Source organism: Oculina patagonica, chromosome 13 (assembly GCF_052425735.1).
Source record: "Oculina patagonica isolate OP01 chromosome 13, crgOcupat, whole genome shotgun sequence".
Classification (NCBI taxonomy): Eukaryota; Metazoa; Cnidaria; class Anthozoa; order Scleractinia; family Oculinidae; genus Oculina; species Oculina patagonica.
This window is the reverse complement of record NC_135770.1, coordinates 10,632,668-10,656,844: the sequence shown is the minus strand read 5'-3', so window position 1 is coordinate 10,656,844 and position 24,177 is coordinate 10,632,668. Positions and strand designations below refer to the sequence as shown.

The following is a 24,177-nucleotide window of genomic DNA, read 5'->3' as shown; positions in this document are numbered from 1 at the left end:
CGTTTGGTATAAATTTAAATATGTTTTACCATCAAAAGTTTGCTTGAACGTCAAAATTCGTTGCCAACGTAAAAGAGTTTAAGATATAATCCCTATTTTGTTCTAAAAAGAATTCAACCCACAGAGAACTTTGTGAAAGTTTCTGTACTTTGTATATTTTTGTGTTGTTGGAAAAAAAAAATCTTGTCTTTGGGTTGTAGGATCTTAGGTTATTTTTTCATAAATTAAATGTGGCTCTGAACCTCTTCTACAGTGTTTCCTTTTAGAATTAACTAGAGACAGGCAGTTCTAAACTCACTAGTGGTTGGGTTTCGCCAGCTCTGCGGTAGCTACGAAAGGGGTTTGGGGCGAGAGGGGTGGAAGTGAAAGAATATGTACATAGCTGCAGATGTATTTTTGGACACAAAGGCGGTTGACTACTTTAAGTTTGGTTCGAGGATCGAAATCACCGATCTGATAAAAGTGTTGTAAAGGTTGTGGGAGGCGCGGTGGCCTAATGGTTAGCGCGCTCGACTCCGAGTCGAACGGCCCGGATTCGAGTCCTGGCGCTGCGTTGTGTTCTTGGGCAAGACACTTTACTCTCACAGTGCCTCTCTCCACCCAGGTGTATAAATGGGTACCGGCGAATTTACTGCCGGGGGGTAATCCCTGCGATGGACTGGCATCCCATCCAGAGGGAGTAGCAATACTCTCAGTCGCTTAATGCTACGGAAACCTGGATAAGCTCCGGCTGTATGGGCCACTTGGCTCGAACACAGACTTTACCTTTACCTTTAAAGATTGCAATAGTTTTAAACTCATTTCACTGAAACAAATACAATTTATGAAACTTAACAAGACAGTTCGAAAAAAACGAACATTTTTACACGTCTTCGGATACAACGAACTAAATAATATTTTCAAAACTGAAAGTGCTCGGCATTACGGGGTTGCATTGTAGTGCGGCTGTATACCCCCTCGAATTTGAGTTTTTTGGAACTGTATGAGGGCTGTTTTTGTTTTGCTGTCTTTTAAGATAGCAATTGAAAAAAATGGAGTCAATGTCTACAGAATGTCAAAGATCAATCATTTATAAATCTCTTTTCAGGTGAACACGTTCCAGATTGTACTTGTAACCGATGGTCAGCATTCCTTTACATTGTTCAATTATCCTGAAAATGGAATAGAGTGGGCTTCATCCACAGGACCGTAAGTAATAACAAAACCATTTCTAACGACGATACACGTTAATTTACATTGGCCAAACTTGGATAAAATTAGCAAGACTACCAATTTTCAGGCTATCCGACGTCATTTTTTGTAGCTTGAGCGCAGAACAAGCTTAGTTTAACTATGTAGTTGCTCTTTCGTATGAACATCTATATACATCTTTCCATAAAAATAGAATCTCATGCTTAAACATTTGCAATCTGAAAGCTAAAGTGTTATAGATTAGATTGCAAAACATTGTCCGTGTTTTAGCGAAAGTAAGCTGGACTAACGCGGCGTCCCAATAAGGACCTGTAACATTAGAGACTGTTTCAATTTGCAGTCCGTTTTGCTAAAGTCATTACGCACTTTACACATGAGCATTTTTTCATTTTGTCCACAAGTTAAGTTAAAATGCCAATGCAAATGACCTATTGAATCATAAATCTGGTAACCAATGAAATGAATTAGTGATTGATTGTGCTGTATGTTTATCAAGAAATATCTGTGGGTCAAAGGCATGCAATACTTGCTCAATCTTAATTCTGAAGCTAAGGGAGAGTTTAATAACATAAATGTCTACAAATATCAATTGAGCAATATGTAATTCTCTTTTTACTTTTTTTTTCAGGAGATCTCGTGTGTTTTCACAGCGAGAGAGTTCGCTTCCTGTTATTGGATATAACGCGGGAGACGCGGCACAGCTTCGTTTCGAAAATGTACCAGGGTAAGCAAGACTCCCCTTAATCTACTGTCGGGTCAAGCGGAAATGGATTTAACTGGTCATCTGCTAAGCGAGAAAGCAAAATTTTATTTGTTAGCATAAGAACGAGTTTTTTAACTGAAATCTAAATGGCTATTAACTGCAGTGGTATGACCGTGTGAAACGCGTGAAAACTACTCGAAATTGATTTTACCCCCATTCAAAAATTTATTCCATTGGGGGAACAGGGATGGTAGAGTTGGGTGAACATTCGCCTGCTTCCAATAATGTTCATACGTGAAGAAAAAGTTAAGGCTTTAAATGACAAATCTTAAATTTTCCAGAAATAAAAGCAGACGATGGGTAACGAGTTTGTTGTCGGTTCTCTCTCCTTGCTCCAGGGGAACTTCTCTGGGTGCTCCCAGCCTTTTATCCCCTTCCTAGAAACCACCTTTTTCAAATTCCAATTCGATTTAGGTATAGTTAGCCCGAATAAAACTCAGGAAAAACTGATATGTTTTTTTACTATAAATATGGCATTTAAATTTGTATTTACAGATTTGAAACATTTATTTTTTTCATCATGAAAGTTATTATTTCTGTGAAGTAATTTGAATAACTTGTGTTGTTTTTTGTTTGTGGAAATTTAATTTAGTGTTTTCCTTTAACATTAGCTCGGGAACTGTTGAAGCGGACACTGTAGACGAGCGCCTTGGGAACACGAACCGTCATGGAGTGTGGTTCTTCCGTTCTGACATCAGCCCTGTTCTGGACTTACCAGCAAAGAAGTGTTACACATGGTTCCGGCAGCAAGCGCAAGTCAGCGTTCCACAGGTGCAGCCGTCTTGTCCCTGCACCTTCAATCAAGCTATTGCAGACAAACGCTTTTTTGTGGATTACAACCAACGCATTGCCGGTCGAAACAACCTAACGATATGCGCATACTCAGTGCCTTTTACAGCAAGCCGCTGGGCTCAGCAGTGCTGTTATACGCTTAGACCAGGAGTTGGAAGAGTTCTCACCCTCGGGCAAACGCAAGGGGGGACTGGGTATTTAATCGGGGTACCCGGGATTCCGATAATAACGGATCTGGAAGCTCACGGATACTGCTGTAATTCGTCGCTGTGTGCTCTTTACTACCAGCGGCGACAATCGGATGACTGTGATGATTACGTGCCCAGACGAAGAGGTAAGGCTTTCATACTTTCCTTTTCCGCCATTTCTGGAGTCGTCACGCAAAGCAAGCTTCTTTCCAGTGATAATATCAAAAACCCTTGATTTCAAAACGTTAGCTATCTTTTGGGGTTAAGGTCGGTGATTGTCACCAAATGCTTTCAGTGCTGATATGAAGCTTTTTTGCGATTCAAGATGTTAGAAGACGCTACATTAATACAAATGTTGTAAAACGTCGTTTTACGTTTTCTACGTTTTGTGTCTAAAAATTGTCCACGTAAACTGTGGCTTGTCCTTGTTGTTAGAATACAACTAAACTTCAATCCAGCCTTACAGCAGTATTAGTAGTGACAGAAATGCATGATTGGACACCAATTCTGCCAGATAAAAGCAAGGACTAGCAAGATTACGAGTGAGCGAAGCTTTATGAACATTCCACTTATAGATCATTATGATTTTATTTCTCCCTTTACTCTGTAGTTGTTGTTTCGATTGAGAAGATGTATCAAACACTCGAGACAGTGTGTCATCGACTATCCGCGAAACACCTCAAATTTTGTCCAAAATACTACACTGCGCGTCGTATTTTCAACTCTCTTCTCGGTGTTTGGACATCCTAGTGAAACACTGTCGCCCGTGTTTGATATATTACATAATTTGCCGAGAGAAATCAAACCAGGGCTATAAATGTCCTTTTTTGAAGACGTGCAGTAACAACTTGAAAAGTAAAGCCTCAATTTTAGTTCAAGTTGCAATTCATTTCCATCCTAGCCATCCACAGCCAAAGACGCTTGTAAACAGTTTACGTGCTCTAGTAAAGCAATTGTTAACAAGAGCTCTTAGAGCTTACAACTGCGCTGGTCTCGTGAGCACTTTAGGGGATCCATGTAGGGGGAAACAAAAAATGCACCCCCCCCCCCTCCATCCCCTTTACCTGCGTCGAACAATGTTGCGACTCACAAACAAGATGGTAAGAAAACACTTTGCGTGACATTTCATGGTTGACTAGTTCCATCCGAAATTAAATATTTTTCTTATATGCTAATGGTGGCCAAATTTAAGTGTCATTGTCAGTAAGAACCGGGCAAGCTCCACGGATCGAGGTTGCCCGATCCCCTTCAAACTTTCAGCGTTTTTTCTCTATCGGATAAGATTACGATCGGTGCTATTCTTAGTAAAATAAAATAAATTCCTTCGGATTTTGACCACCCCCTAGTTTTTGGAGCAAATTAAGCAAGATACGGTGGCAAATTTATGTCAACTTCCACGGCTAATTTTACTAACGTCGGATAACCCTTGATCGTTTTAACGACTGTTACGTATTGTCCGGCATATAAATAACTCATTTCTGTAATATAAACGATTTTGGATAAAAAGCTTTACTTTGGCTCGACTCCAAATATTAGCATTTTTTGGTTATCAGATGCAAGGCAATTTTTTGCAATTTTTAAAGCCAATTTTCTCCAAAGTGCGGCAGTCTCTTTTGAAACCAAACATACCTTTTATGAGTCCGTCTATAAGTCTAAATAAATCCGCAAACTCTCATTTGGCAAGTCAAAATCCCGTCGTGTGAACTTCCTCACAAATTGACCTAATTAGCATAATTTGATCTAATTTGCATAATTGTTGATTTCCCAGAAAATTGTCACGCTTTTTTGTTTCATGTTGAAGGTGTTTATTATCTTCTTTTTTAATATTAATAAGCACGATAGACTACTTTCTGAGAATAGTAGGTATACTTAAAAGAATTTTCCCACTTACAAAGTAAAAGTCTATCCTACAGGCTTCCTGAGAATTTGACCAGACTTGCACTATGCCTATTTTTTTTGGGAAAACTTTACTTACGAGCTGTTCAGATGCAAACGATAATACACATCATCTTATTTTGTTTATTATGAAACTGATTGTTTTTTCAGGCGTAAAAAAAGTCCCCACGTTCGGACTGTTCGGTGTCTGATCATATGCTATATTGAGTATACGACTGAACTGAAATGGCACTTATAACTAACATCGTGTGTTGTATTTAATCTACAATAAAGCAACAAGATTGACAATACTAGTTAATCTTCATAACTAAACATCATGCCAGTTTAGTTACGCGTTGCACGCAAGAAGCTTGTTACTACACTTAAACCAGAATTTAATACACGTTTCAATATTGTTTCAATTTTTTTGTTTGACAACGTGACAGTATATAGAGATTGTGTCAACAAAGCTGATTAATACACTATTTTGTTGTTGAAATCTCTCAGCTATTTCGTATTTACTTTTGTTCTGTTGGGGAGGTAAAATGAAATATTTTTTTATCCTTGATCACGTCTATACAGTGACATTTCTTACAGCATGTAGAACTATAGTCTAAATACTAAGATTTTCACCTAACAGTAAGATAAGTTCAGAGCTGAGTCCGAATGATTAATTTGGGTACGAACATCGATAGGGAATAACAGAATACGAATGACGAATTTTTACTGTGGAATAATAGAATAGGGCACCAGCAAGGTTTAACATAATTTTAATAGAGCTGTAATAATGGAGATGCTAGAGCTGGTTAATGAAATCTCAATTATTCCTCTTCACCCTTGCGTTTCTAACCTGAATGGCAGTAGATGTCTTTGGTAACTATATCTACACACATGGCATGAATAATAAAACTTCGCAAATCCAATTTTCATATCTAAACAACAAAAGAGAACACTGACGATTCTACGTAGCTAGCGGTTTGTTGGCACGTAATGTCGAAGACGGGCTAAACTAGCCAATGGGAATCCTCGCGATTTTACATGTATTTAAAATGCCTGTCATCTCAGAGACTCTGTGTACCTAGCTTACAAGCCTTAATGGAGACGATTGGTTACAAAAAGCGACATAGGTGCATTTGGGACAATTCAGCTTATGTCGTAGGTTCCTTGGCAGAGTGTCCTCCACCACCCCCACCCCCACCCATCCCACATCTCCTTTCGACATCCTTTGTGCCAAAATTATTAGTTATTAGCTATAAGCTTTTAGTTAAGTTACTTTTGAAAGCATGTACAAATTTCGGAAACTGCTTTAATGGCCTCGATAAAAGTCTTTTCTTGATAACGGTCCGCTTGTCATCAGATGTAGCTGCTTGCAGATTTCTTTCAGGACAATGTCCTCCTCCTCCTCCTCCTCCTCATCATCATCATCATCATCATCATCATCATCATCGTTATCATCATCATCATCATCATCATCTTCTTCTTCTTCTTCTTCTTCTTCTTCTTCTTCTTCTTCTTCTTAGCATTTCATTAACATCTTTACCATTATCGTACCACGTTTTAATGTGATTTGCATTTGCAGGGAGCCCCCATGTAGTATAATTTATCCTCCAAAATGGTAAAAAGAAGGCAAGGGGAGAAAAAATCCGAGCGGTTTCCGAAACGCTTTTCCTTCCAGACCTCACGCCGGCTACCCACGTAACTTTTTTGTTCCAGACCTCCTATTAGTAGAACATGTTTTAAATCCAATCATACGATAGAATGCAGGATCATCATATTATTAATTATTTAAAATCAGCGAAGTGGCAAATTTGAATGAAAGCGCCCCAAAGAATACAACAAGAAAGGGCCTTAATCGGTCCAGTAGAGAATCTTATTCATTTGCCATCGAGACTCTCTTTAACATATTACATTACATACATTACATTATCCCCCCTACCTCCCTGTCACACTAACCCTCCCATCAACAAGATAAGTTTCCCTAACAATTGGCTCCCTCCCAACGTGGATATTCGAATAAATATGGAAGTAACCAGCAACAAATTATATAGGTTCCAACTATGCATGTATGTTTACGCCTACCCAGTTCCTTATATTCGGAGCACATTTTAATTTATACTTACCAGAGCCAATGGGAACAGTGGTGAATTTGATCTATTTTTCCGAGTATTGTTTGCTTACGTGGCGTGGCATCTTTATGCTTTCCCGCGGTCCTCGATGGGTTTAACACGAGCATTGCATTACTCTTTCTGTCTACACAGTTTGCAGTCAACTTTTTCTATGTCTTGGATGAATTATCATGGGCATTTATGTGTCATTTGTAATAACAATGTGCCCAGCTCGATTCAGGATCAGATCAACCTTGCTAATGAGCCCTAAGCTGACACCCAAGCTTATAAGACGTGAGTCAGATAGAAAGCCAGTTAATCATGATAGATGGATGGATGGATGGATGGACGGACGGACGCTCCTTATTTAAAGATTAGTCACCAGTACAATCTGCGATTGTGTGCCCTCTAAACTACAATATATTTTAACGTGTTGTTCCTAATTAGCTTTCCCTCTTCACTTTTAGTATGAAAAATATAATTCGGGATTATTACATTATTGGTTACAGAAAACGCCACAGCATACAAGTCACTACAGGAGCGGCGGAAATAATTATACATTCCATGTTAAAAAAAGCAAACGAACAAACAATCGAAAAACCTCTATGCAAGCATGCCCACTAAACTGGAAAAGAATTGTCATAAACACTTGAAGAGAACATAGACGCCTTCAACATGTAATAACTCAAGCGTGACAATTTTTCGGGGAGACATGAATTTCGATGACAAATCAAGTTTGGTCAAATTTCAAGGAAGTTTGTAGGAAAGAATTTTTGCTTTGTAAGTGAGAAAATTCTTTTAAATATACCTACTATTCTCAGAAAGTAGTCTATCGTGCTTATTAATACTGAAAAAGAAGTTAATAAACACCTTCAACATGAAACAAAAAGCGTGACAATTTTCTGGGAAATCAACAATTATGCAAATTAGATCAGATTATGCTAATTAGGTCAATTTGTGAGGAAGTTCACACGACGGGATTTTGACTTGCCAAATGAGAGTTTGCGGATTTATTTAGACTTATAGACGGACTCATAAAAGATATGTTTGGTTTCAAAAGAGACTGCCGCACTTTGGAGAAAATTGGCTTTAAAAATTGCAAAAAATTGCCTTGCATCTGATAACCAAAAAATGCTAATATTTGGAGTCGAGCCAAAGTAAAGCTTTTTATCCAAAATCGTTTATATTACAGAAATGAGTTATTTATATGCCGGACAATACGTAACAGTCGTAAAAATGATCAAGGGTTATCCGACGTTAGTAAAATTAGCCGTGGAAGTTGACATAAATTTGCCACCGTATCTTGCTTAATTTGCTCCAAAAACTAGGGGTGGTCAAAATCCGAAGGAATTTATTTTATTTTGCCAAGAATAGCACCGATCGTAATCTTATCCGATAGAGAAAAAACGCTGAAAGTTTGAAGGGGATCGGGCAACCTCGATCCGTGGAGCTTGCCCGGTTCTTACTGACAATGACACTTAATTCCCACGATCCTGATCCGTGAAACAAAAAAATCTTTTAAATCGGCATCCAGTCTTATATTGAATTACCGTTTAAAGATTCAATAACCAGCTCCGAATATGGAATATTAGAGCAAATAATTAAATCAAATTTGAGAAGAACACTAGACCTGTCTTTTGCTGAATGGGAATTCTCCGGGGAATTAATTTACCAATGACGTAACCCTTGCAAGTCAGGGCATGTTTGTCTCAATGGTTTTCTATCAGATTTCAGAAATCCTATAGATGACACAGCTCCAAAAATAAATAACGCTAAAAAGTCGAACATTTCACACTTAACATGCTAAGTTTAGACCAGAGGATTTGTTTAGTTTCAGTTTGTAGCAGATTTAAACCTTTCAGAGCATTGCGTGATTCTTGCCGATCAGTGCCTTGTGAAAGTAAAAATTTGTTAACGCCAGCACATTCCAGGACACAAACGTAATGTAAATAAATGTAAATTATTGCCCGCTAAAGCGTATTTTTTAAAGCGTAAAATTTTAGTATTTTCTTCGATTCAAACGCTTCAAAATACTTCACACTGAATTTTGTAAGTAAAGATTAATGCATTCGCAAAGTTTTGAAAGGTAGCTGATAATAGATTTGAAAAATTACGTGACTCGAGGTCTAGCCGATCGAAAGTGAAACTTGTCATGTCAGCACATTCTTTTACATCAACGTAATGGTATTTATTCACAGATTCTGGCCCGCTGAATTATATTTCTCTTTCAAAGCGTGGAAATTTAGTATTTTGCACGAGTCAAACGCTTCAAAATCGAATGTTATACCCTAAACATTCTTTGTAAAGACAAAAAATAGAAAATTTTTCCGTTTGTTACTGATTTGTAGCTTCTAAACATCGCGTGACCTGAACCTTGACCGAGTGGAGGTCTGCGTCTGGTCACCGAAAAAACGACGAATAAACCCCGTGCAGAGCAAGAACTGCGCAGCGCAGTTAATTATCAAAGATCTCTTCGAGATAACGGATTTTTTGCATGAAGTTAGTATGAGTAGAAGGTTTATCCTGGGCCTTGTTGTTCGAACATATCATGGAAGAATTCAAACGTCTTTCAGTTCAAGCATTTTTTTTATTTTCGCGGAGGAAATGCTGTATTTGTCAGTCGCGACGGCTGGGTGCTTTGCGACTCATATACTTTGGCTTGGTTAAAAATGGTAAACTTTGACGTTTGCCTTTAATCGAAATAGTTGTTTCCTTTAGAGTTAGAAAGACTTCTACTCGGCTTAATGCAGGGTTCCCGATAAAAGTTACGCACAACAGAGTTACCTTTTGTCTCGTCACGCAATATTAACCCCACATTGAGAAGTAAATTTTCGTTTGGATATTACCAAAAGCCGCTTCTCCTCGCGTTATTCTTTACCTTACGGCTACACATGCCATTTCTAACGACTACATTTCCAGTAAAACAGTTGCTGTTTATTTTTCTTATGGCGATGCATTAACTTCTGAACAGAAGCAAAAACGTTTAGCGTTTACTGCTTCCACCGGAAGTAATTTCACAACAGGCTACAAAAACACTTGTAAATATCACTTAACATATTTAATGATGTTGCAATTCTTAATTGTGCAACTCAGCAGAAATAATCAATTGTCACGAAATGAGTTACCTTTGGTTAACTATTAGCAACGTTTTAGTGTGTGAAAGACTTGTACCAGTACAAATTTGCGTTGTTAATCGTTTTAGGTTAAATTAATATTAGCGCCTAAAGACTTGTACCAGTACAAATTGCGTTCTAAATCGTTTTAAACTTCGTTGCCTTCGATCGCTGAACCCCTAACATTCTTAATTGGTTATGTCACGTAAGATTTGGGCTACTCACGTTTTTAATTGTTATATAACGTTTGTAAATTTGACAAGTCACGTTTTTTCTACAAGAACGGAAGTGTTGAAGCACAACTATAGAGTGACACTTTTATACAAGTCACGCGCTTTGATCACCCACAGCGGAAAGTATTCCCTTGAGAAATTAAAGTTTTAGTGTGTGAAAGACTTGTACCAGATTTAGGCTACTCACGTTTTTAATTGTTATATAACCATTACAACTTCACACGTGTGTCCGGCCCGCTGCCCCCGCCCCCTCGGCTCCGCCCCCTCGTCGCGCCGCACACCGACCCGCGCTCGCCCCCCCACCCCCGCCCCTCCCCCCCCCCCCCGCCCCCCGCGCCCCCCCCCCCCCCCCCGCCCCCCGCCCCGCCGCCCCCGCGGGTCGGGCCCGGCCGGGAGGGCCTCACACGTGGTCCCCCCCACCCACCTCCCTCTCGCCGGCCGCCCCACCCTCCAGAGGCCCGATCTCCCTACATCCGTTCGCTCGCCACCACATTCCAACTCTGCGGGATCACAATTACCAATCGGTACACATCATCAGATGAAGTGTCATGGTTTGTAAATTTGACAAAAGACGTTACCAGTACAAATTGCGTTCTTAATCGTTTTAAACTTCGCTGCCTTCGAGCGCAGAACCCCTTACATTCTTAATTGGTTATGTGACGTAAGATTTGGGCTACTCACGTTTTTGATTGTTATATTACGTTTGTAAATTTGACAAGTCACGTTGTTTCTACAAGAACGGAAATTTTTGGTTTCCTACGGCACAATTATATATTTTGGTCCTCTCTAGACACGCTTGAAAACGTACCCATAGTTCTTTCAGACGGACCGTACGTCTCCAACATAAATTAAACTAATTAAATTAATTTCCAGGTTTAATATGGGGTGATCCACACTTTGCAACTCTTGATAACAAATTGTTCACATTCAACGGACTTGGTGAATACACAATGGTTCTTATCGATGACGGAACGTTTGAGCTGCAGGCGCGTACTAAGAGGACCAGCGGTAGGGGCCTGGGGACAGTGTTTTCAGCAGCTGCTGCTAAACACATGAACGAACCAGCAGTGGAAGGACGACTTAACAGCAAAGGTAATTATGATTGTGTTCGCTTGCTATTAATTTGCGTATTGATGTTATTCATTGTTTGAAGGTTTGCTGAATACGGAACTATAGGCGTTCAGCGACAAGATATATGTTTATGACAGAACGCCTTATCTTATCAAAAGGGCAGGGTCATAATGGTTAGTGCTTTAATTTAGACTCCGGATCGGTTGGCTGGGTTCAAGGCCTGGCCTTGGTCAACGTGCTGTGTTCTTGGGAAAGACACTTTACTGTAGCAGTGCCTCTGTCCTATTAGGTGAATAAATGGAGCAATGCTAAAAACAAAGCACCGATCACGAAAAGAAGTAATCCCCCTTCATGTTTCAGAAACCAAAATTAAGCGAGAACACTAAGGAGATTAGGCAAATCACAACGGCAACAGAAACGGGAACGTCGCTAAACAATAGAAGGTTAAATCAGCAAAACAATGGCATTGTAAGTGCGTCATAAATCTTCAGAATCTTGGCACTACAAGTTCATTTTCTTTTTCTAATTGAAGTGATGTTTAAGACTTGGATAGCTCTAAAAGTGATAGAAAAACGTAAAAAAATCTGTTGCCCTCGGCTTCGACATCGCATGGCACATTTACTCATAAATCTTAGCGCACGAAAACCCTAAAAACGCTTATAAAAACGCAGAGAAAAGCTCTATAAACTTCAAACCCTGCATTGTTGTTTGTGCAGGGAGGGATCTGGCAAGAACATGGCTTCCTCTGTACCCTATTTGCTGAGTTAAGTTTGCAAGGTGTCAGTGGTAAAATGTACAGCCGCCATCTTATCCCGTACTGTAGATTACGTAGGTCCCCACTGAAGAGCCATCTTCCAGTCCTTTTACACTCCTTGATTTGATACAGAATTAATTAATATATAACTAACTTGAACGGTTTGTACTGGGCACTAGCTGGGGTGGCGGAAACTCTGTCATCAAAGATAATAAAAGAAAGCTATCACGATGTGTAAGACTTTGCATGGGCTAACACCAGAGTATTTGACATCAAGGTTTGTTTTTCGCAGTAGCCTGAATAAACAAACTAGCTCTTCCACAGTTACGCACTGATAATTTAAAGATAAGTTTTTCATACAGGGGCGATCGGTTGTGGGGCAGGTTACCCCAGAATTATGGAAAGGACTTCCTAAATTGATTTCAGGGCAAAGTTGAGCTGCCACAGTTTTTAAGTAAGTTTTGAAACATGGCCTCCGAGCATAGCAGCGACTTTTGTTTTAAATTTTTATTCTGTTATACTTGTAGTTAGATGGTGTTTTTTTATAGAAAGGCTGACGGAAATACCGTGTTAAAATATAGTTATAATATCATCATATCATATGATCATAATATATAACTCGGCTTTTTCTCACAGATGAACTTGAGATTCTGGTAGGAGGAGTCAAACAAAACGTGTCCACGATTACAATGGCAGGAATGCCGGTACAAGGTGCAGATATAACGCTGATCAAAGACACCGATGATTCAATCACAGCTCTGTTCCCATCCGGGATCACCGTTACATTTGCCAGTATCTCGAAAACTTTAGCTATCGCTTTTGATGGGCCAGACCAGTTCAAGAATCGAACCAGGGGCCTCCTGGGGACATGGAATGATGATCCGTCCGATGACTTCACTCTTCCTGACGGAACAGTGCTCCCATCTGACGCATCACCGCAGCAGATACATTACGAATTTGGACTTAAATGTGAGTTGCTTTTCTTGCTGAAGTATCTTCGAAGCAACGCGATAAGCCCCAATCAGCATCAGTTGAAGATGAAAGTTGTTAGAGTAGTTTCTCTTGGAGAATGCGTCACCTTGTCCTGATAAGGTTTATATGGCGTAAATCCGTTTATGTTCATTGACTTTTTTGATATTTCTGTCATAAATTTATTGAAATTTAATTTAGTCTATCAAAGTGGCGTTGGACTGTGGCATTTTATAGCTGTTTTGAATATGAAAGACGAATACATTCAATATCGAACGAGAGAAGTTTCCACGAGGAACGTTAAATTTACGTTAAATTTGGGCGGTCGCGGTAAGATTTGCAACAAAGACAGCAAACAAAAGGTTTCGATGAGTAAATTTTGCATACCCTTCCTGTTTAACAGTGCAAAATTTAAAAGAAAATGAATGCATTAACCTAATCACTAGCTGTTATCTACTCATTCCTTCTTCTAGGGCAAATAGACGCTTCCGAAACACTGTTCACTTACCGAGCTCACGAGAGTCCCTTGACCTTCATGGAACTGGGCTACGTACCAATGTTCATAGATAACATAACGTGGACTAATGACTCGTTCAGACAACAGGCAGAAAGTGTTTGTGGAAACAATACCAACTGTTTGTTTGATGTCGCTGTGACAGTTGACACCTCTTTTGGAGAATCCACAAAACGACTAGAGGAAAATAACAATCAACTTAACAGCAAGCTAGGTAAGATATTTCAACTTTTAATAAGGATTAGATCAAATGAACAAGCCGTACGTTTAGCTCACAACAATAAAGAACGGCGGAGAACCACGTAGTGTCGTTGATTGGTTATAAATTCTAACACACAGACCTTAAAGGGAACTTTTACTCTTACGACAAGTCGACGTTGAATTGTTTGAAATAATGCCTAAATTCCTAATTTTACAGGACAAGGTAGAAATAGCATTTAAAAGTAACAAAAAATTGAAAAGATTATGGCTTTTAAATTTTCCGCGCGCCGCCATTTTGGATTTTGTAACGTGTAATGGTTGTCGCTATTGTTAGGAAACAGAACATCTTTTGTGTAAAGCAATTGGGTAACCATTGCACGTCACAAAATCCAAAACGGCTGCACGATGGAAATTTAAAAGCCATAATCGTTTCCATTTTTTGTTACTATTAAATGTTATTTCTCCCTTGTCCTGCAAAATTTGGAGTTTAAGGGGGCATTATTTCAAAAAATTCGACGTCGACATGTCATAAGACTGGAGGTTTCCTTTAAAAACCGGACAACAGCCAATCAGAGACACTTCATGGATATTTCTAGAGCTACGTCATCAGTTTAGAATCTTTTTGTATTTTGGATGTCTTTCTCGTTAGGAAAGCCCTGTTTACATGTCCTTAGGCTAACAATGTACTCTTTGCTATTTTTTCACAGCATGTTTCCCGCCACATATTGAAGGACCACAAGTCATCAACGCCACTATAAATGAAACAGTTGAAGTGATCATCACAGCCAGTCACAACTCCAGCAACGCCTTTGTGTTTTCCGTCAAATACTTTCCAGATATAGAAATTGTCGCCAATAATTCTCAGAAACTAGTTATTCGATGGCGGCCAATTACTATACAGAAGGTGAGTAGGTATGGTTTAAAGTGACAGTTCCCCAGTATAATATTAACATATTGAGGTGTTCTATTAAAAGAAATCCGACTGACATTTTGACCGTTTAAATATAGTTACTGTATATCTGTCTACTTGCCTGTCACTCTGCATTTGTGCATGTCTGCACGCCTTTCTCTTGCACTGCCTGTCTGCTTACCTGTCTGTCTGTCTGTCTGTCTGTCTGCTCTCCTGCCGGCTGCCCTGACATTTTTTCTTTGTGTTTGAATGCATGTAGTGTCGGTTTGTCTGTCTGTCTGTCTGTCTTCTGTCTGTCTGTCTGTCTGTCTGTCTGATTGTCTGTCTGCCTGCCTGCCTCTTTGCCTCCCTTCCCACCTATCTGTTTTGTTGTCATATGTCGGATTTTTTTCTATGATTACGTCATGGATGTTTGTCAATAACACTAATGCTAATTTTGTTGTCAACAAAACTTAAAAACCCTGATTATTTTGATGTTTTATAATGTGAAACATTTTTCTGATTGACAGGTCGAGCCTGTGTTTATCGTTACTGACAGAAACAACTCTGCCTCAGAGCTCCGACCTCAGGTTCGACTGTGCCCATGCCAAAATGGCGGCCACTGCATCGACGATGATGACGTTCAGCGGCAGCTAGACGGTGGCGTCAGATTTATTGTGTTATCGTGTGCATGTCCCTCGGGACTCACGGGACAGTTCTGTGAAAGTCACTTCAATGCTTGTGTAGAAAACAATGACCCTTGTTTCCCAGGTGTAAAGTGCGCTAATGTTCCACTTAATGTCAGTAAAACTGGATTCACGTGCGGTCCGTGCCCTAGTGGTTACCATGGAGACGGCACTTCTTGCTTTGGTAAGACTGAGCTTGTTGTGCGCAAATATTGTTAAGGTTAAAATAATTTTACTTAACATTGTAAGACTAATAATTACATTTTGAGTAAAACTTCGTATTAAAATATAGATTGATGTTTGATTATGATGATGATGATAAGCGCAGGTCGAAAATAAAATTCTTCAAAGCTTTAAATATATGCAACGCATGAATGAAAAAAAAAACGTAAGTATGTGCATTTCCCGCCTGGGCATCCCATAATATATGTAGCTATTTGGAATAATAAAATTTAGAATGGCCGCCGTATCCTTAAAAAAGGTCTATTCGAATGTTCGTTTCTTTTATTCCACAGATATTGACGAATGCATTAATCACGTGACCAAATGTAGCCAATCATGTATCAATACTCCAGGCTCTTATGTGTGTGACTGTGATCAAGGGTTTAAACTCGAGATTGATGGGATCACCTGCAGTGGTGAGTCTTGCATGGCCATGGTTTGTTTGATCGGTAGATCGGGTATCTTAAACTAATCTGTAAAACTGCGCGATTTAATTAACCAATGTGCACTTTCGTAGCATAACAAAGAAACATAGTGAAGAAATTGTTCAACATGACACGAGCGTGGGACAAAGAAAAAATCTGAGTCCCCGACGGGAATCGAACCCATGGCCTACCAGATACCTGTTGGGCGCTCTAACCAACTGAACTACGAGAGACTTGTTGTGAGCTGGGCCATTTATTAGGTTGATAAGTGACACGCGTCCTGCATACTGCTAGGATCAGCAATGTCGAAATCATCAAATGTGCAGTAAATAATAAAGATGGTAAATTTTAAGCTCGGTGATAAATAGTGAAGAAATTGTTCAACATGACACGAGCGTGGGACAAAGAAAAAATCTGAGTCCCTGACGGGAATCGAACCCATGGCCTCCCAGATACCTGTTGGGCGCTCTAACCAACTGAACTACGAGAGACTCGTTGTGAGCTGGGCCATTTATTAGGTTGATATGTGACACGCGTCCTGCATACTGCTAGGATCAGCAATGTTGAAATCATCAAATGAGCAGTAAATAATAAAGATGGTAAATTTTAAGCTCGGTGATAAATAGTGAAGAAATTGTTCAACATGACACGAGCGTGGGACAAAGAAAAAATCTGAGTCCTCGACGGAAATCTAACCCATGGCCTCCCAGATACGGGTTGGGCATGTACCACGAGGTATAAAGGCGTAAAAGGTGCCTTGACTTATAATTATAGCAATAGCGGGCTTGCTTTCGACTTACCAAAAAGACTTCTACAGACCGATTCTTATTCATGTTATTATGCTCTTATTAGATATTAATGAGTGCGTGGATTCCAACGACTGCATGCAGCAATGCACGAATTATCCTGGTGGACGGAATTGTTCTTGTAACGAAGGATTCCAAGTTGATCCGATGGATAGTACCGCTTGCAGACGTAAGTATACTGCATCTACAACCACGATCATCACCTCCAACATTAATACTACTTCCAACACTGCCACTACCAATACTAGTACCAACTAAGCTCGGGCCAAACGAGGATGAGAGTTAATGAGAGTTGACTCTCGTGAGAGGTCGTCAACTCTCATCGGGCCAAACGAGAACGAGAGTCGGGCTCGACTCTCGTTCGGGCCACCAACTCGGGCCAAACGAGAACGAGAGTCCGTCAAATTCTCATCGACTTTCGTGAAAATTTGAGCACATTCAAAGTTGAGAAGAGCGCATGAGAGTCTAAAAGAGTGCGTAAGAGCTCCATGCCAAACGAGAGTGAGAGTTTGAACTCTCATCAGCTCTCATTCTCGCTTGGCCCGGGCTTTACATACGTAAGTATACTGCATCTACCACCACTGCCAGCGCCACTTTTACTTCCATCGCCACCAACACAACCACCATCACTACTACTACTACTTCTACCACTGCCACTACCACTTCTAGTACCACTTACATACGTAGGTAAACTGCATCTACCACCACCGCCAGCGCCACTTCTACTTCCATCGCCACCACCACCATCACTACTACTACTACAGTTCCACTACTGCCACTACCACTTCTAGTACCACTTACATACGTAGGTATACTGCATCTACCACCACAACCACCGTCACTTCTACTTCGCTTGCCACCACCACAACAACCATCACTACTACTACAGTTCAACCACTGCCACTACCACTTCTAGTACCACTAACATACGTAAGTACCTATACTGCATCTACCACCACAACCACCATCACTACTACTACATTCAACCACTCCACTACCACTCTAGTACCACTTATATACGTAGGTATACCGCATCAACCACCACAACCACCGTCACTTCTACTTCGTTTGCCACCACCACAACCACCATCACTACTACTACTTCCACCACTGCCATTACCGTTACCACCACCACTGCTACCCACCGGGTAATTGTGCAATAGTTTTTGTAAAATATTGTTCAAATTCACAGCGATTACACGATGTAATAGTTCTGAAGTAGGATGCCAGCAAGTTTGTTCCGAGGACCACGGACAACCAATGTGTTCTTGTTACAAAGGATACCAGCTGATTGAGGACAACAAATCATGCGTTGGTAGGTCAAATAAAAAAAATTATAATTAAATAGCCTATATATCCTCACTGGATGTATTTCATTACGTTCAGGTGCGTGTTTTTGCAGTCTCTTAAGCCTTACTATGTTATGCCAATCCTTCAAGAAGTTAACGAAAAATCCAAAAAAGGGTATAGTAGAGATTTATGACTTGGATCAAAACGGGTGTTTATTACGGACTCATCAATGTATAACTTGTTCTGTTTTTTTTTTTTAAAACAATTAATTCGATTGTGTTTCGATTCCTTTCTTCGATTTTTTTTTCTAGTATGCATATGTCATTTACTGACAAGCATTATATTTCAATTTGATGGTTGTCGAAAAGAAAATTGGTGGCAATTCACATCAACTTAAAACTTATTCATCGCACTGCTAACGTCAAAATGTTAAATGGCTGCGCTCATCCATTCGCATAAGAAAAACTGTAGATGACTAACTCTTTTTATCATTTAAAGATATCGATGAATGCACTACACATAGACACAGATGTTCACAGAAATGCCACAACACAGAAGGAGGGTACACGTGTTCGTGTGATCCGGGCTTCGAGCTGGACCCAGACCAAATGACTTGCACTGGTAATTGACCTATACTTATAATTTGCTGCACTTTGTTTTGTCTATTTGTTTTTTGTTCATTGATACAATTAAGGCATAAAAACACTAAAAAGAGTATTTGCAGAAGGAAAGTAGATGAAGGAGTCATTTTTGCATCTTGTACTAAAAATATGCCAAAAGTATTACTGTTTTGTGCCACGATAAAGGAAATGTACTTGGAACTTTTTCAGTGTTTCTCATTTTTTTTTTAATTATTATTGTTATTAGTGTGGTGTCCTTATGTCAGTGTGTTGTCTTGTTTCCCGTTTCTCAAAAGCCTCGGAAACTTGTCGGGCCTACAAAGCCATTTTTAGTTATTTGCATAGTAAAAACAGAGAAGTGTATATCTCTGAGACTTTGTATAAAGGGAACCTCTGTTCAAAATTATTAAGGTACACATAGTATGTGAATATCTAATGTAATTATATGGTTTGAGATTTTGATGTGGCTTTCCGGGTGCGAAAACCTCTCGGGACCTTCGAGAAAGGGGCCCAAGCAGAATGTTAAAACAACCTGAAAGAGGAGGAGGGGGGGTCCAATGCTTCAAGCTTTCTTTTCATTCACTAAGTAGGTTACCTCTAAAAATGCTGGTAGGGGGATAACCTATGGTGGATTAGTTCCTAGTCAGGGAGAGCAGCCATACTGCGTTAGTTGCTTCAGGCTGCGGAAATGACACGGTATTGATATTGTTATTGTTTGTTTCAGATATCGACGAATGCGGTTTGATAGATGTGATATATTGTGCAAATACATTGGAGCTTTGTATCAACACCTTAGGATCGTTCCATTGTGAATGTCAAGAGGGCTACCAATACTCCAACAACGCTTGTGAAGGTTCATTTATTTATGATCGCATTTTGTTAGAGAGCTATTTCTATTTTTTGCGTCCATTTTGTACCAAGGCCATTTTTCTATGATTGATAAGATCACGTGATTGGCTTCGGAACAGGTCATATCTTTCACCGCTGGAGAGATTTGACATCCCCTACCACAAGAGTTACCTTGCGATCGAAGGGAATTCTGCTTGCTGGAGAGCTTTGAGACTGCAGCCATAACAATTCCATTCTGATGACGTACATGTAGCTGTACAGTCAATCCGTGAAGAGTCTCTCATTGATTGCTATCTGCAAAAATTTAAAAACGAGCAACAACTCATTAAAGACTGTGCAGATTTGCTACGTACCATTGAAGGTTTTTTGGTATAAGCAGTGCTAACGTCATTTTACTCTTAAAGGGAAAGGACCAAAAAGTGTTTCTCGTTGAAACATCTAAGACAACTAACATCTAGTTGAAAAAAATACCATAGTACAGATAGAGCGATTTTCAGTTGACTGTCGAAAGTAATTCACGTTTGTTTGGTTTTACATTACTGTGCTTTGTGATTGGGTGCGCCACTATTACAGCCAACCAAAAGTAAAACTAAAACCAATTGTGACTTGGTCGTGTTGGTTTACCCGCGCTTCGTGACGACTACATGTACATGTCTTTACTTCGAGTTTTGATTGGTTCACTGGATTGTCTGTGTTGTTTGTGATTGGCCAGAGTGATTACTTTGGTTTTGGTGTTACGACACTCAAATGAAAACCACTCTAACAAGATGCAAATCATGGACACAGCAGAATTAGCTATAGAAGACTGTTGGTCAACTGTCCAACACCTAATATCTCCCTGCATCAGTATCAAAAACATTATGAAACACATCCAGACAAGGTTACGAGAATAAATAAACTGATCAGCTGCTAGGATTTTGCCTTAATATACCACCAAAATATTTATCAGAACTAAAATCACTGAAATAAAATGTATAGCAGTAAAGAGTGATTAATTTTATTGTTGTTCCCTTTGCTATTATTACACCAATCAAACAAATATTCTATTTTTGCATCAGAAATCGTTCCAGCCACAGAAGGACCAACCTCAACAGGCGAACCAACTACTTCTGTCAAAACTGATCAGGTTCCGGAAGATGCTGTCAAAAATGCAGTCGTCATGACGATAAGGAATGTCGATTTAGCTGAGGTAAATAATACCGTTGGAATATAAGACCAACTTTGATGAGACACTTTGGCTCTGCTGTTATCAAATTTTGATGATACAAATAACATTTGACCTTTTGCACCTACTAAAGGTGAATGTCTCCATCAATTTATTATTTATTATTAACTGAACTTAAAATTTTAAAAATTCATTAAACCAATTTTACTTTTCACAATTTATTTTGATTTCACTTACAACTTTCCCAATCCCTTTTTATTTTCTTCCTTTATAAGTATCCTTAAAATAATCAAAAACTCATAAAGACTTATTGAACATTCCACCACACACTTAAGAAGGCCTTTGTTAGATTTTCTTTTTAACAAGACCAAAGTTAACTTATTCCTATACTTTCCTTCTACAGTGGAGCGATAATCTTTCTAAGCTGTTTAAGGAAGTCATTGCCCAGGTCGTTGAAAATTATTGTGAACAAGAAAACTGCTATGATTCTAAAGTAAATAAGAGGTGAGCTTGGTCATACCGTAAGTCCTGAATTTCACTATCTACCCCGGATACCACACTTCTCGTACATTTTTTCGGTTAACAAATTAAAGGTGGCTCAAACATCCGCCGGCCCAAACAGGGTGGACATTTATCCAACTTGACAGGGTAAAAAAAAAATCCTTCTAAGACACTTTTATTTCAAAGCATATTTCATTTTGTAAATACTTGTCTAAACTCTTGGCTTGTCAATTCCAATTCTTAAGTGTTTTCAAAAGACTTGACGGGAAATGCTTTCATTACGTCTACTTTATTGTCTCATTTATTCATAGGATATCAACGGTTAAGAAAGACATTTAACTTTATATCTGTTTGATGAAAAAAAGTTTTATCTAACTAAAACCTGGCGTCGGACTACACACTGTAGCATTCCACCGCGGCGGGAAGGGGAGTGCATCACATCACATCACCTTTATTTCACCTCGGATTTACAAGGGTAGCTGTATAGCTAATTTCTCCGAGAAAGAAAAGACAAAGAAAAAAATAAATAAAATAGTATTAATAATAAAAGTAGAAATAAAATTATATTTGACATTAAGCTTCTATTGGTGTTCGAAAGAAACTTGGCGTATTTTTTTTGGCGCATTTTAGTAGCAATACGCCCATTTGCTCATTCGATAGTCATTGATATAAGCTTTGGCAGTTTTTGCTAGTTTGGCGCAAGTGCGGGTTACTTTAACATAAGAACCTCCAGCGTATTTAAACCATACTGGGTAAAAAGAATCATTTAACACGTATCGAGGTAGAATCGACATAGAAACGCTGCAGCATGCATTTAACAAGATTATTTTTAACAATTTGACATAGATCGATCAGCAGTGGGAGCATGTCAGCAAGTGTTCATCTTTTAAAACACTTCCCACGAAAACATCACTCTGATCTGGTCGTAGCTTTTTACGTCATCCTGCATCTCAACAAGCAAGACGACTACATTATGACTCAAAATGCGTTACTGCGGGTTCTGAAACAATCAGCGGCGGAAGTGTCAGCCAGAATTCATAAGAAAGTTTACAACATCCGGGCATATGATGTGGAAGAAGGCACCCCACCACCTCGTGAGTCCCAGATGGATACGTCACAGCCGAAGTGGATCGTAATTGGTGTATCTCTCGCCGTGATTGTTGTCATGGTGATCGTTGTCGTCGTTCTTTGCAGGTAATCATAATAATAATAATTATAATAAATTTATTGAAGTGTCTGGGTGAGTATTTAGCTAACAGAAGTTTTATGCAAATACAACTTTTATTAACTATTTTCGTTTGAACAGGTGAACGAGTAAGTGCCGTTTTGGCAAATCGTCGTTACGACTCTTGAAGAGACTTTTCACCAAATCATAAAATAGCGCATGCCAGCATGAAGCGATATATATACGTCATGTTGCTTAGCAACAAAGCTGCCGAAAACCGTGGGCTCAGACAATTATTGGAGTTGAGAATTCTTCTTTAAACTACTATTTCTTCTCTCAACTGGATGAAAAATTCCATTTTTTTAAAAATCTATTTATTACTGCAAGGTAACCAAAATTAATTCACATTCTTCCCAGCAGATTCGATCTCATCAGAGGTCAAATGGAAACTTTCCCCGGCTTCTGATTGGATAATGAATGCACGAAAAAATGTGAATTAATTTTGCGCTTATTTCTTCTAAATTAATATTCAAGGGGTACCGATGATCTCTCTCCATAGGTAAACGTGAATTAAATGCATGTCTTGCTTAATTGGATTTTGCACTATTTTGTGTTTTTTTTTATAACGTTTATTGTTCTTTATTATACGTTTACTTCCTGTGCTATTTTTGCAGACGACGTAAGAGATCGTCAAGTCAACTGGGCAAGCACAGCAGAAAATCATCTGAGTTTATTCTGCGTCAGTGGGGCGGAACTCCAGAAGAAACAGTGTTTCTTGGGATAACGAACCAAGCTACTAAACTATAAACAAATGTAGTAGCAAGCCCTTATGCATATTTACGTCAGACTATAGCTAGCTATTTTCACCCCAAGCCTCGCTTCCCGAAGAACAAACCTGTAAAGTTTCTTATCAAAGAGTTTTTTTAGGGAGCAAAGAAGAATAGAATACGCAAAATGAAAATAAAGTAGAGATTTCAAAACTCACAAAGGAATTGCATATAATCCAGGCTTGGAGGTGATGTTTGGGCAACTGACATAGTTATTCATGAGAGCTTTTACATTTGAAAGTCAATGGCAGTTGCCACTATGGCAATGTAAGATTTTGAGTGTTGTGAAGTAGGAACCAAGTTAATGACTGATTTGGATCAAGAACAGTTATTTGCACTAGTTTACAGCAATGAGGATAGGCAGTTAAATAAATAAATAAAACAAACAAATAAATAAATGAATGACAAAAATAAGTAAACAGACAAGTAAATGAAAATAAGTTTCAAAAAATAGATAACAGCCTAAATAAATATTAAATACTTCATTTTCAAATGAAAGTAATAATTCATATATTTTATTCATATTCATTGTTTTCATAAGATACAAAAATTTGCGTTGCTTCTTTTGTTTAAATCCTTTCTATAGGCCCTTTGACAACACCCAGCTGTCACTAACAAAGTTGTTTAAAATAAAATGTGTCATTGCTTGCATTGCGTGGCTTATTTCGTTGTTGTTCTAAAAATACAAAAACGATTCTACCTTTATAATTGTGTAATAAAACAATTATTGGATTCGGTTTTCGCATAACAGCAAAATTATCAAGACCTCGGTAATTGACATCCTTGATAATTCACGCTATCATGCCCAACCTCATCCAATGATTGTTAATTGCCAATCATGCATTCTGATAAGCTAAGAACAAGCCCAGTACAGAAAAGTAAAATTGACAGTACAGAAATGTGACATAAGTCAGTCCGAAAATACCGGGGGCTGTTACGTTTGTAATTCTACAGTATTGCAGA

General features: G+C 39.0%; 1 protein-coding gene across 1 annotated transcript in view; it reads left to right on the top strand.

Moving 5' to 3' along the window:
- The window catches only part of LOC144636933 (mucin-like protein), a gene marked incomplete at its 5' end in the record, with an annotated part of 58,218 nt that extends 34,353 nt beyond the window's left edge, over window positions 1–23,865 (top strand). Inside the window, 17 exons of the mRNA XM_078496130.1 lie at window positions 1,088–1,188; window positions 1,820–1,915; window positions 2,566–3,080; window positions 11,134–11,352; window positions 12,722–13,054; window positions 13,528–13,782; window positions 14,477–14,673; window positions 15,189–15,528; window positions 15,860–15,982; window positions 16,844–16,966; window positions 17,990–18,112; window positions 18,586–18,708; window positions 19,432–19,560; window positions 20,615–20,745; window positions 21,125–21,225; window positions 22,069–22,416; window positions 23,062–23,865. Coding sequence (XP_078352256.1) covers window positions 1,088–1,188; window positions 1,820–1,915; window positions 2,566–3,080; window positions 11,134–11,352; window positions 12,722–13,054; window positions 13,528–13,782; window positions 14,477–14,673; window positions 15,189–15,528; window positions 15,860–15,982; window positions 16,844–16,966; window positions 17,990–18,112; window positions 18,586–18,708; window positions 19,432–19,560; window positions 20,615–20,745; window positions 21,125–21,225; window positions 22,069–22,416; window positions 23,062–23,194 — 3,390 coding nt within the window. The remainder of the gene's footprint in view (window positions 1–1,087; window positions 1,189–1,819; window positions 1,916–2,565; window positions 3,081–11,133; window positions 11,353–12,721; window positions 13,055–13,527; window positions 13,783–14,476; window positions 14,674–15,188; window positions 15,529–15,859; window positions 15,983–16,843; window positions 16,967–17,989; window positions 18,113–18,585; window positions 18,709–19,431; window positions 19,561–20,614; window positions 20,746–21,124; window positions 21,226–22,068; window positions 22,417–23,061) is intronic.
- Between the last annotated feature and the right edge of the window lie 312 nt (window positions 23,866–24,177).